Below are 12234 nucleotides of genomic sequence, written 5' to 3' on the forward strand. Positions count from 1 at the left end.
TTTCCTTATTTAAGAAAATTGGGACGCTGCCCATTTGCAGTCCTCCAGTATTCCTCCTGTTCTCTCCAATTCCACAGACCCTTCAAGACAGCAGTTCCGTTTGCTCTTCTTATAATTTTCCCTATAGAGTTGGACATGCATATACATGTTGTTTGGGGAATTTGCCGCACATGCAACGAAAGCATAATTCCCAACTAACAGTCAAATCCTTCTCTTTGGAGCTACCCAGAACACACCTACCCTCTCTTCCATATGACAGCCCTTCACAGACTTGAAGACAGTGTTGTGACTCTCCCGTGAGTTAAGAGCACCAGCTGAGTCAGACAGACCCGAGTGACAAGCACAGCTTCACCCTCTCGGCTGTGAGAGCCAAGGTAAGTTACTTGATTTTATTTTCTCTCCACTTCAGTTCCTTAGCTGATTTATAAAAGGGGGGGGGGGTAAAAAAAAAAAAAAACACTTCATTGGCTTATGGGGCAAGAAATAATGTATTGTCTGCAAAGTGTTTAACACACTGCCTGGCGGGGTGAGCGTTCTGTAAATGCTGGCTATTTCCACCCCACTCCCACTCCTCTATTTATAAAGAACCGGGTGGGCATTTCAAGTGTCAGGGCTGTTGGCGAGAAAGGCGGGGCGACCAGGGAAGGCAAAAGACTCTGAAGTCAACCAGGTATTTCTTAATCCCGAGGTGGTCTATTTTCAGTTATCCGGGCGCCTGTTTGCTGGGGCTGGGGGAGAACATATTGTTGAGAATCTAGGGAAGGGTTTATTTTCAAGAGCTGGAAAGCTGTTTGTTGACATATTGAACCGTCTCTTGTTTATTCTTATTTCCCCGAGCAGCTAGCCATGCAATCCCCCAAACTCAATTACCTTTTGTGAGGCGGCAGGAGAAAGACACCTCCTAGCTGTATTGATCAGTGCAGACTGGGCAGGACGTGAGGAACCTCAGAGATGCTAAGAAGCAATTTCTGGGCTTTTCCTGCCTTAGAAGGCCTCCCCTCTCTGTGTTCGGAGAGACACTGGCATTAATAAAATGCAAGTCCGTGCCCCAAACGGACAGAGCGTGCAGTGAGGGCCATGTCTCTCTCACTAGCCTCCTTCGAAGGAGGTCGATGACGAACAGTCACCATAGACCAGAACTTGGAATCCTGGAGTGGCCGGTGCCAGAATGGTTTTCCAACTGTAGCTCTTTGCACACACTGGGTTTTGCAAGCAATTGCATGATATGAACTCTGAATGCCATTGCAGCTAGAAAAAGTTTGGAAGGAGACACACCCAACTGTGAACAGACTCGAGGGGATAGGGGGTGGGGTAAGATCGGGACTCGCTTTATCTGCATGTAGGATTTCCAGTTTTTATTCCAAGATTATTTGTATAATTATCAGGTAGAAATAAAAGTTGGGCAAATGAGAAATTGCTTTTCAAAACAAAACAGAGCAGAACAAAATACAGAGGAAGTGCAAGCCATTGGAGATATTTCTCAGAGGTCACTGCTGAGTGAGGAGCCAAGTAGTGGAAACCTTAAGTGTGTTGGGAGAGAAAAGTTGCTTGGGTCAGGGAGATGTTGGGAATCCCTAGAGAGAGCCCGTGGAAAGAGCAGGAGAGAGGGCTAGACATAGAACCCCAGGGGAACACACCTTTTGGCAAAAGAAAACATTTTTCCCTTAGAGCACCAGTAATATGGGTCCGTTATAGACAAACGAAAAAACACAGATAAGAAAAAGACAAGTAAAAATCCCCTTTAATTCCATCACTCAAGTACGGTTGCTGTTAACATTTTGCTCTGTGAAAAATCAGCTCACCAGTTTCAATGGCTGCTACCGATCCACCACAATTTGCTTAACAATTCAGTGAAGTGTGTTTTAACACCGGCATATGAGGTCATTGCCCAAATTTTATGATCCTAAACCACGGTGCTTTCTAGCTGTGTGACATTGGGAAAGCTAGTTAACCTCTCTGTGCCTCTGGTTCCCCATCTGGAAATGAAGGTGATGATCATATCGACCTCATAAAGTTGTTATGAGTAACAAATGAGACCCTGTACATAAAGGGCTTGGCACAGGGCCTGGCACAGTAAATGCTTGCTTTCCTGGTGAGGTACATAGTTGTTGCTGTTGTCGGCTTTCTGGGAGTATCTTTTGGTTTAGGGGAAAGGGAGGAGATCTGGGGTCCAACAGAGCTGTGTGCTTGTGGTCATGGCAGTTCCCCCACTGGGGCTCAGTTTTCTTCTTTGTAACATGGGAATTAATAGGACCAAGCTCACGGGGTCAAATGAGAGAATGTAAAGCCTTCAGCCCAGTTCTTGGCATGCGGGACGAGCTCAATCAAAGTCAGTTGGTGGTATTACTATTACTATTATGATTATTCTCACCATAAGTCAGCCACTGGTGGGGATGGGAGGAGGAAGGTGGCAGTGAGTCAAATGCTTGGAGCCTTTCCAGCCACTTGTCTGATTCCAAAGAGAGGAAATGATTTTGGGGTCCTCATCCTCCCAGGGCCCCAGTCGGAGCTTTGTCATTGACTAGCTCTGGGACTCGGTAGCAATTTCTCTAAGCATCAGCGCCTGCCTCGTAGGTGTTCTTAGCTCAGCCCGACTGTCTGGGTAATGTTGGTGGCTAATGGTGAGCATGGGAAGGTTTACAAATAACCTGAATGTCTCCCACCACCAACCCTCAGATCTGCATCCCTATCTACCTGGGCTACTTGAACTTCACCTGAAGGCTTTGCCTTGTGGGGGGGCTCAGGGACCAATTCTGCCCTGCCTCTGTGTTTAAAAGGATCATGATTCGGAAAGTTTGAGGGCTCTGGTAAACCTTTCTGCTAGTTGACCTTGACCTTGTGCCCCAGTTGTGGAAAGCAGGTGGGAGATTGCCTCTGTGAGTAAACCCTCACCTGGTAGGCTCGGGACTGGCGTGCTTTTTGTGCCGGCTGGCCGCACACTCCAGAGCCTTGGCCATCAAATTCTAGCCCCATGGTGGGGACACGGGTTGTCAGATTTCCCTCCGGGTATCTGACACGGGGGCAAATTGGCTTTTTATTATTACCGTGGCAGGCCTCTATTAATAGCACCCACGGCCCATCCTCTCAAACCCTGCTTTCCCTGCACCCAAAACCCTCGGAACTCTCCTGATCATTGCACTCAGCCTCCAGCCCCAGTTCCCCTTACCTCCCCCCCCGCCCAACACCTCCCCCTCTGCCCACACTTCCACATCTCAGCCTAGCTCCCCAGACTCCTGGGTCTGCTCAGCTGCAGAGGATATGTCTCATTTCTGTCTCATCTCTGGAATTGCGTGAATCTCCTCTTTTCTCTGGGACAGCCAGAGGCGGGCAGAGGGGGCTGGCGCAACTATTGGGGGTGAGGGGGAAAAGGGGTGGAGTTGCATAGGCCAAGTGCTAAAGCGGAGCTTCTGGAGGGCTGTCAAATGAAAGGCGGCCAGAGGCAAATGTCAGAGCCTATATAGAGGCAGGAATCTGGGACCAGAGAGACGGAGCAAGCACTAGCAAGTCAGGAGCAGTGGGGCGGGTGGGCGGGCAGGCTGGCTGGCTGGCTGGCGGGCAGGAGGGGGGCGTGGCAGGGGATAGCTAAGGGAGATTGCAGAGAACAGCTGCTGGTACTGGGTCTTACTTTAATGAACTGGCTGGGCATGGGGCATAAGTAAATTGGCCAGACCCAAAGAGCCAGGGGCGCAGAGGACATACTCTCTTCTCCCTAACTGGCAAGGTAAGATCTTTCCGGGTTTTGCCTGGTGGGGAACTGTAGCATATTCAGGGATTTTTCTGAAGATGGGAAGTGGACATCTATGAATGCTCTTTTGACTCATCTTTCCCATTGTGCTAATTATTAGGGCAACCAAGGTGCCAGTAAGAGGCTAATATTTTTCTTCCTATGCCCCTTTCTGGGGCTGTCCAGGCTGGAGATTGGTGGTGGGGATGGTGGGTGGTGGGGGTTGTGTTGGTGATGTGACTAAGAGGGAGAAAAGGCAGACAAGGTGGCTCATTCTAGCACAGTGAGATAGCACATTATGCCATAGTAGGGGGCTCTGGCATTGAACGTACCCGGCAATCTGTGTGACAGCAGGCAAGTTATTAAGCTTCTCTGGGCCTTAGTTACCTCGCTGATGAAGATGGAGTGCTGAAATCTCTTAGCGACGTTGTGGGGACCAAATGAGATGATGCGTGTAAAGTGCCTAGCAGAGTGCTTGCCAGTCAGCACATGCTTAGGAAATGTTCACTGTTAGTATTTCTGTTGCTAGTATTCTTGTTATCATTATGGAGGCACAATGCCATGAGATTGATGACTTTTGTGACATTGTCCCAAATAAGCAAGTGTTCCGTTTGTGGCATGGGCAGGCTGTGGGGGTGCGTCAACATTGTGTAATGTGCGTGTTGCTTTCCAAGCTATGTGCCAAGAAGCCCCTCTTGGGGCTGCTTATGGGGGCAGACTGGAGATTGCCCACCTGTGTGTTATCGGAGAAAGTTGAAATCTGTACGTGCTATTCAAATGATGTCAGAATGGCAACTTAATGCAGCGTTAGGGATGCCAAAGTCTAGACAACACCGAGGAAGGGGTGATCATAAGGACCATACAGTTTTTACTGTCACCGTGACCCTACTTAGCCCCAAACCCTGGCGAATCTGAGAAAGCTGGAAAATGGGAATAATAATACTATCACACAGGGTGAAAGATTCAAATGGGGTAACACTTGCAAATCCCTGTACCTTCTAGACAGTTTGGAGTTTGTGTGCAGTTGCCTAAGTGTAGTGCCTGGAACACACTAAGTGAGCAACCCATGGTAGTCGTAGTGGTTGCTGCGTTTGTCAGTAATAAAAATGATAATAGACAGGATTTTTGATTCACAAAATGCTGTGATATTAAACAGGATTTTCAGCCCATGGATCAAATAAATGCCTTGCTTTTTCCTGAGAGGGACCTTCAGGACCATCAGAGTAGCAAAATGGGGATTAACCCCCTGGGCAGGACTCAATGAGTCCTAAGAACTAATGATCAGCCCCGGGGCAAAAAGCTTTCTCCTGCAGGTCCCCCAGTGCCTTGGCTGTGAGTGCTCTGGTGGGAGAGGGAGACTGCACTTCTCACAGTTTCCCACAATGTGGCGCTGTCGCTTCATTTGTTTCGGGACGCCGAGGCTTCTGGCTCCGGAGCTAGCCGGCATTTATAGCGTTTAGAAATGGAGAGGCTGTGCTGTGCTGGGCTCTGGGACTGAGCGGATTGGTTTGAAAAGAATAGGGCTGGAAGAGATCTTTGCTCCAGCTTTAAGTCCGTTCGCGGTTGCACAGCTCCTTTAACTTGATAGGCCCATCTCTGGTGCCACGTATCTGCAACGCGCGGAAAAGGTCCCCGTCGCCAGTCATTGGTCTATCTCCCAATCTTTTTGATACTGGCTTTTGACTACCAAACTTGTTTCCTGTTTACAGATTTTCTTGCCATTTGGGCTTCAGCACGACTCCTTGTTCTCATCACTTTAGGGACTCTCTCTAGACGATCTTGATCTTGTGGCCATGGCCGACATGTCGATACCTTTAAGCTCACTCCGATTCAACAGTATGCTGAGGGAGGAAAATGTCGAGCCCCAGAACAGGGGCACGACCTTCTCTGGACCAATAATAGAGACCAGAGCAGAGGTCCAGATCTTACAGTCTCAAGTACAGCCTACAGTCTCTACATCAGCGTCAGACCCTGGAGGGATGTCTGCACAGTTGATGACATCCCCAGCCTTTGACACCATGTCTGCATCTCTAATGGGAGCATCAAATGCTGGAGCACTGTCCCCACCACTGATGCCAGCCTCGGACCCCGGGGCACTTTCCCCATTGCTCATGCCAGCTTCTGATGCGGAAGTGCTGTCCCCCTTGCTCATGCCAGCCTCAGATTCTGGAACACTCTCCCCATTGCTGTCCACTTCAGACTATGGATTAATGTCCCCGGGGCTGATGACAATTCCCGACTTTGGAACAATGTCCACAGCACTAATGACCACACCACATTCTGCAGAGATATCACCATTGGCGATGCCAGCTTCATCCTCTGGAGCGCTGTCCGCACCGATAATGAACACTCCAGCATCTGAAGCGATGTCCACACCCTTGATGCTGGCCCCAGATTCTGGAGACATATCTTCGCTCCTAATGCCAGATATAAATCCTGGAGTGATGTCCACGCAGCAGCCAATGCCAGCTCCAAGCTCTGAAGTCATGTCACCATTGCAAATTACTGATGAAGACACTGAAGCAATGTCTAAAGTCCTAATGACTGCTCTGGCCTCTGGAGAGATATCTTCGCTGCTAATGTCAGGCACAGACTCTGAAGCCTTATCCTCACTGATAATGTCAGCCCTTGCTTCGGAAACAGCGTCAACCCAGCCAATGAGCACCCAAGACTCTGCGGAAATCTCCACCCAGCTAATGTCTGGCACAGATCCCGGAGTAGGGTCTTCACTGATAATGTCAGCGCCAGGTTCTGGAGCAATGTGTGCACCAGTCCTGGCGGTCCCAGATGCCGGAGAGGTGTCCACATTGCCTAAGGTAGCTCCAGACACTGAAGCCATGTCCCCACTGCTCATGACAGCCTTAACTTCGGGAGTGATGCCCAGCCAGCTGGTGTCAGCCCAGGACTCTGGAGTGATGCCCCCACAATTAACACAAAATCTAGACCCTCAAATCATGTCTACTCCAGCAATGAGAGCAGCAGCCACTGGAGACCAGTTGGACCAATTGGGACCAATGAGAGCCTCAGACCCGAGAGTGAGGTCCATACCACGAATGAAAGCTCTAGCCTCTGGCAATATGCCAACACTGCTAAAGTCAGTCCCAGACTCTCCAGCCATGTCTGCACCACTGATGACAGCCACAACCTCTGGAGCCATGTCCATGGAGCAAATGTCAACCGCAGCCTCTAGAGTGATGTCCACACAGTTAACCATGGCCAGAACTTCTGGAGCAGTGTCTACAGGCTTAACAAAAGCCACAGCTGGTGAGGCAATGTCCACGCTACGAATGAGACCCCCAGCCTCTGCCATGATGTCCACGCCACTAAGGAGAGCCCCAGCCTCTATGGCTATGCCCACACAGCCAATGACAGTCCAAGCCTCTGAAACAATGTCCATGCTACAACTGTCTGCCCCAGCCTCTGGACCCATGTCCACACTGCCAATGAGAGCCCCTGTCTCTGGAGCGATATCTATGCCACAGAGAAGAGCCACAGCCTCAGGAGTGACAGCTGTGACACAAATGAGAGCCTCAGCCTCTGGAGCAATGTCCACCACGTTGATGACGGCCAAAGCCTCTGGAGCCATGTCTCCACTGCTAATGAGAGACACAGCCTCAGGAGTGATGTCCTTGCCACAAATGAGAGCTACGGCCTCAGGAACAGTGTCCAAGCCACTAACGACATCCAAAGCCTCAGAAGCAATGTACATGCAGCAAATGACAACCACAGCTTCTGGAGACATCTCCACGGTGCTAATGAGAGACACCACTTCTGGAGTTAGGTTCATGCGGCAGATGACAGACACGGCCTCTGTGGGGATGCCCACACCACTAATGAGAGCCCCGGCCTCTGGAGACATGTCCACACCACAAATGACAGCTGCAGCTTCTGGAACTATGGCCATGCCTCTAATGGGAGCCCCAGGCCCTGGAGCGATGCCCACAGCATTAATGAGAGCCACAGCCTCTGGAAAGATGCCCGGTCAGCCAATGAACACCCACGACTCTGGAGGGATGTCCATGTCCTTCATGAGATCCATGACCTCTGGAGGGGTCTCCCCACTGCAGATGCAAACCCGAGCCTCAGAAATGATGTCCACACCCAAAATGAGAGCCCCAGCCTCTGGGGTGCTGCCCACACCACTAATGAGAGCCCCAGACCCTGGAGAGATGTCTGCACTGCTCACCCAAGCTTCATCCTCTGGAGAGATGTCCCCATCACTTATGAGACCCCCAGTTTCTGGAGAAATGGCCACATCTCTGAGAGTCCCAGCGTATGGGGCAATGTCTACTCCACAAATAACAGCTTCAGCCCCTGGAATGATGCCCATGCCACAAATGATGGCTCCAGTCCCTGAAACCATGTCCACACCCCTGATGAGATCCACAGCCTGTGAAGCGATGTCCATGCCTCAAATGATAGCCACGGCCTCTGGAGGAGTGTCCCTGCCACTGATGCGAAGCACCACCTCTGGAGCAATGTCTGCACCACAAATAATGCCCGCAGATTCTGGAGAGATGTGCACACTATCGATGAGAGCTCCAGCCTCTGGGGTAATGTCTCCGCCACTGGTAAGAGCCCCAGTCTCTGGAATCGTGTCCGTACCACTAAGGAGACCTTCAGCCTCTGAAGCTGTATCTGCAGAGATATTGAGAGGTCCAGCCTCTGGAAAAATGGCCCCTGCACAAATGACAGCCATGGCCTCTGGAGGGATGTCCAAGCCATTAACGAGAGCCACAGCCCCTGGAACCATGCCCATGCCATTGATGTCAGCCATGGCTTCTGGAGACATGTCTGTGCCGCTAATGAAAAGCATGGCCTCTGGGACAGTGTTCACACTCCAAACAAGAGTCACGAGTTCTGGATCTACGTCCTTGCCACAAACCACATACACAACTTCCGGAGGGATGCCTGTGCCGCCCATGAAAGCCTCAGGTTCTGGAATGATGTCCACGCCAGTTCTGAGAGCCACGGTGCCTGGAGGGATGTCCGTGCCACCAGTGAGTGGCCCAGTTCCAGGAGCCCTGTCCACGCCCCAGATGGCAGCCACAGTCTCCGGAGTGATGTCCACTTTGGAAATCAAAGCCATGGATTCTGGAGAAACCTCTGCCTCTCACATCAATGTCACAGCGTCTGGATCAAAGTCCATACCCCACACAACTGCCACAACAGCCGAAACAAGGAAGCCAACACCACAGGAAGTCCCATCCTTTGGCATGTTGACCCCAGCACTCTGTTACCTCTTAGATGAGCAGGAGGCAGCCCGGGGCTCATGCTCTGTGGAGGAGGAGATGGAGGTCGATGAGGAGAAGCAAATGAAGGGCTTTTTGAATGACTCTGAGAAAATGGCGTTTCTGGTGTCCCTTCATCTGGGGGCAGCAGAGAGGTGGTCCATCTTGCAGATGGAGGTAGGCAACACCCTCTCCGATGAAAACAGATCTTTCCTGAGCAGATCACAGGGCTTATATGACTCCCTGTCCGAGATAGACATCCTCAGTGCCGTTCTTTGCCATCCCAAGCAGGGCCAGAAGTCAGTCAGGCAGTACGCCACTGACTTCCTGCTGCTGGCCCGACATTTGTCTTGGTCTGATGCCATTCTACGGACCAGGTTTCTGGAAGGACTCTCAGAAGCTGTTACCACCAAAATGGGCCGGATCTTCCTGAAGGTGGCTGGCAGCCTAAAGGAGCTGATAGACAGGTCCCTGTATACCGAGTGCCAGCTGGCTGAAGAGAAGGATTCCCCGGGCAGCTCTGGCCAGGTTCTGCTGTCAGCCTGTAAGCGGAATAATGAAGAGGCAATGGAGAATGAACTGAACTCCTATCAGCAGACTGAGGAGGTAATGATGGGGGAAACACCCTCAAGGGCAGTGGTGGGGGGTGATGGGGAATGCACCCTGCTCCTTTGGGTAGAATAAGGAAGAGGTGGATGGGAGGCATTGAACTTCTAGCCCACAACCCCCAACCCGGAGTTTCATAGGTGGCCTGGCTATGCAGTGACTGGGGGCATATTAACCACTTTGAAGCAACGCCCCTGCCCAAGTTCCTGGGGGCGGGGAGGGGCTGGGATGGCTAAAAGTCTAAGTCTTCTGATTATGAGGGAACCACGTGGGGCCCAACTCTCCAATTATCCCAAGGGAGGCATCATCTTTTCGGGGAGCTCAGTCCTACCTACAGGCACATGTGTTGTGGACCCAGGTCACTGGGGAATCTGGCCAGCCTAGTCCTCAGTCACACGTTATGTGCATGTGGTACGTGAGCCAAGTTTCTTGAACTGCTTAGTTACTGACGTTATCCAGGCAGAACCCCCCTTAGCATCATAGTAAGTGTGGCTCTTACCTCTGCTGGTTTTTGTCTGTCTGTTTTTCTCACTCCCAGCACCAGCATGTTCCCAAACGCTGTTACTACCTGAAAGAGCATGGAGACCCTCAAGAGGGTCTGCATGACCACCTTCGACAGAGCACAGGCCATCACATGGCCCCCACCAACAAGTAATGCTTTCTGGAATCTTCTCCTGTGATGTCTGACTCCGCTGCTAACTTGAGGACTGGTTCCTGGACCCATTCTATTCAGTTACATCATAAACCTTGTGGCCTTCCTCCTTCAGCCTCCCTGCTCCAAGCACAATCCACCCCCCCTCGTAACTCCCTCATGTCTGACTTCACCTTCTCTTTTACCCCACATGCCTATGACCTGTCCTGACAATCAGAAGTGTGGACTTCGAGAGTGTTTGGTGTATGAGGTTCTGAACTCCTATTGCTGTCAAGACCAGTCCTAATTCCTGGTCGAGAGAAAAGTCTAGGCAGGATAAACCATGTCCTACCTCCAAAACACCTTAGAGTGTCTTGCCATGTGTCATCAGGCAAACGTGAGGAAGACCTGGTCCTATTTCACCGGGCAGGGGAGCCTGTAAAGAGAGTGATGCCTGCTCCTAAACCACTCTTTTCATATGCCTCAACTCATGCACCCAAGATGGGTCTCCAGGGCCCTTGCCATGTTTGTAGTCTCCATCTTAAACCATTCGTTTTGATCCACAATAGTAATCATAGTAGTGACTAACATGTATTGATTATGTATTATGTGATTGGTACTGGGCTAATTGACAAGCACCATCTCACTACACTCTTATCATAACCCAACTTGTTCTTGTGTTGTCAACTTCTGACTTCTTGATCTTTTGTCTATGGCCCCTGTTTTGTTCCTCGGTGTCAAATTGTTAGCTCTGATCTTGGTGGCTCCCTCAGTAATCAAGTGCCCCCCGCTCCTCTTGGCTATTGTGCTTTGTGACCAGCACTCTTGATAAAGTTCTTGGTCTTTAAACAGGCATAGATAGTTAGAACATTCTATGAGCAGTGTTTGCCTTCAGGTGGTGGGATTGTGGGTGTTCTTACTTTCCTCTTTCTATTTCTCTGTACTTTCCAGATTCTCGCAGTAAGCATGTATTACATGTGTAATCATAAAAGTCAATAAAGTTCATTTATTGGAAAAAAAAAAAGAAAAAACCATGGCTGACAGAATTTGATTTACAGAGTCCTTCATTCAATCGATATTGGTTATCTGACATGTGTCAGCCACTGTTTTAAGGACAGGCAGATAAAAACCCTGACAGAATGAAAGCTCCGTTCCAGTGGAAGGAGTGCTAAGCAAGAAAAGCCATAAGTAAGATAGACTGAAATCATGGTAAAGACCATGAAGACAAGAAATTGGGAAAATGGGGACTCTGATACTAGCAGATACTAATTTATTTATTTAATAATAGCCCATGTAACTGGGTTACTCAAAGATCTTTTAAAAAAAACAGTAGGAGTGGCATGATGAGAAACACATTTTAGAAAGTTACTTTGGCGACACTTTGGAGGCAGAATAGGGGAAATGGTTGAGAGCAGTTCTGAGTCCCCTGTCATAATAGTACAGGTGACCGACTTGCTGGCTGACTCGGGCAAGGGCATCAAACACTCTCTGAGGACTCTAGTTGGCTGCTCCATTACCCTAAATATTGGGTCTGATTCCAGGAAGAGGAAAATGATTCTCAGAAAAAACAAAGATTGGCAGACAAATTAGTGGCCCCATGGTCATATAGATAAGAATCTGGCTCTCAGGGCTGCCTGTGGATGTGTCAATCACCAGTGCTGTTGTCCCTGGAGAAAAGAGGGGACAGTGAGTTGGGAAACCCAAATTCGAGGGTGGGGAGGCAGCAGGCCTCAGGAGAACCAGCTTTCCCCTCTTCTCTGGTCCCGTTGGCTCACAGCTCTTAGCTCAGCAAAGCACAGTCAAGCTTACTCTCTACTGAAATAGAAATGAATGTACCGAATCACAGTTGGTGTCTGGAAAATGTATGTGGGAAAGGAAATGTCTTAAAATTGAAACTTTTTTTTAAGAGAGGGAGAGAGAAGGAGGGGAGGGGCAGAGGGAGAGGGAGAGAGAGAATCTTTTTTTTTTTTAATATTTTATTTATTCATTGGACAGAGATCACAAGCAGGCAGAGAGGCAGGCAGAGAGAGGAGGAAGCAGGC

The 12234-nt window shown here is 49.8% G+C and overlaps 1 protein-coding gene across 1 annotated transcript; it reads left to right on the forward strand.

Annotated features, from left to right (window-relative positions):
- The first annotated feature begins 278 nt into the window (after positions 1–278).
- On the forward strand, positions 279–11152 carry RTL9 (retrotransposon Gag like 9). Its single transcript, XM_032331811.1, has 3 exons — positions 279–374; positions 5434–9561; positions 10100–11152. Exons 2-3 carry the CDS (start codon positions 5518–5520, stop codon positions 10214–10216), a joined length of 4161 nt encoding a protein of 1386 aa, XP_032187702.1. The 5' UTR covers positions 279–374; positions 5434–5517; the 3' UTR covers positions 10217–11152.
- Positions 11153–12234: the final 1082 nt, after the last annotated feature.

This window comes from Mustela erminea, chromosome X (genome assembly GCF_009829155.1).
Source record: "Mustela erminea isolate mMusErm1 chromosome X, mMusErm1.Pri, whole genome shotgun sequence".
Taxonomy (NCBI): domain Eukaryota; kingdom Metazoa; phylum Chordata; class Mammalia; order Carnivora; family Mustelidae; genus Mustela; species Mustela erminea.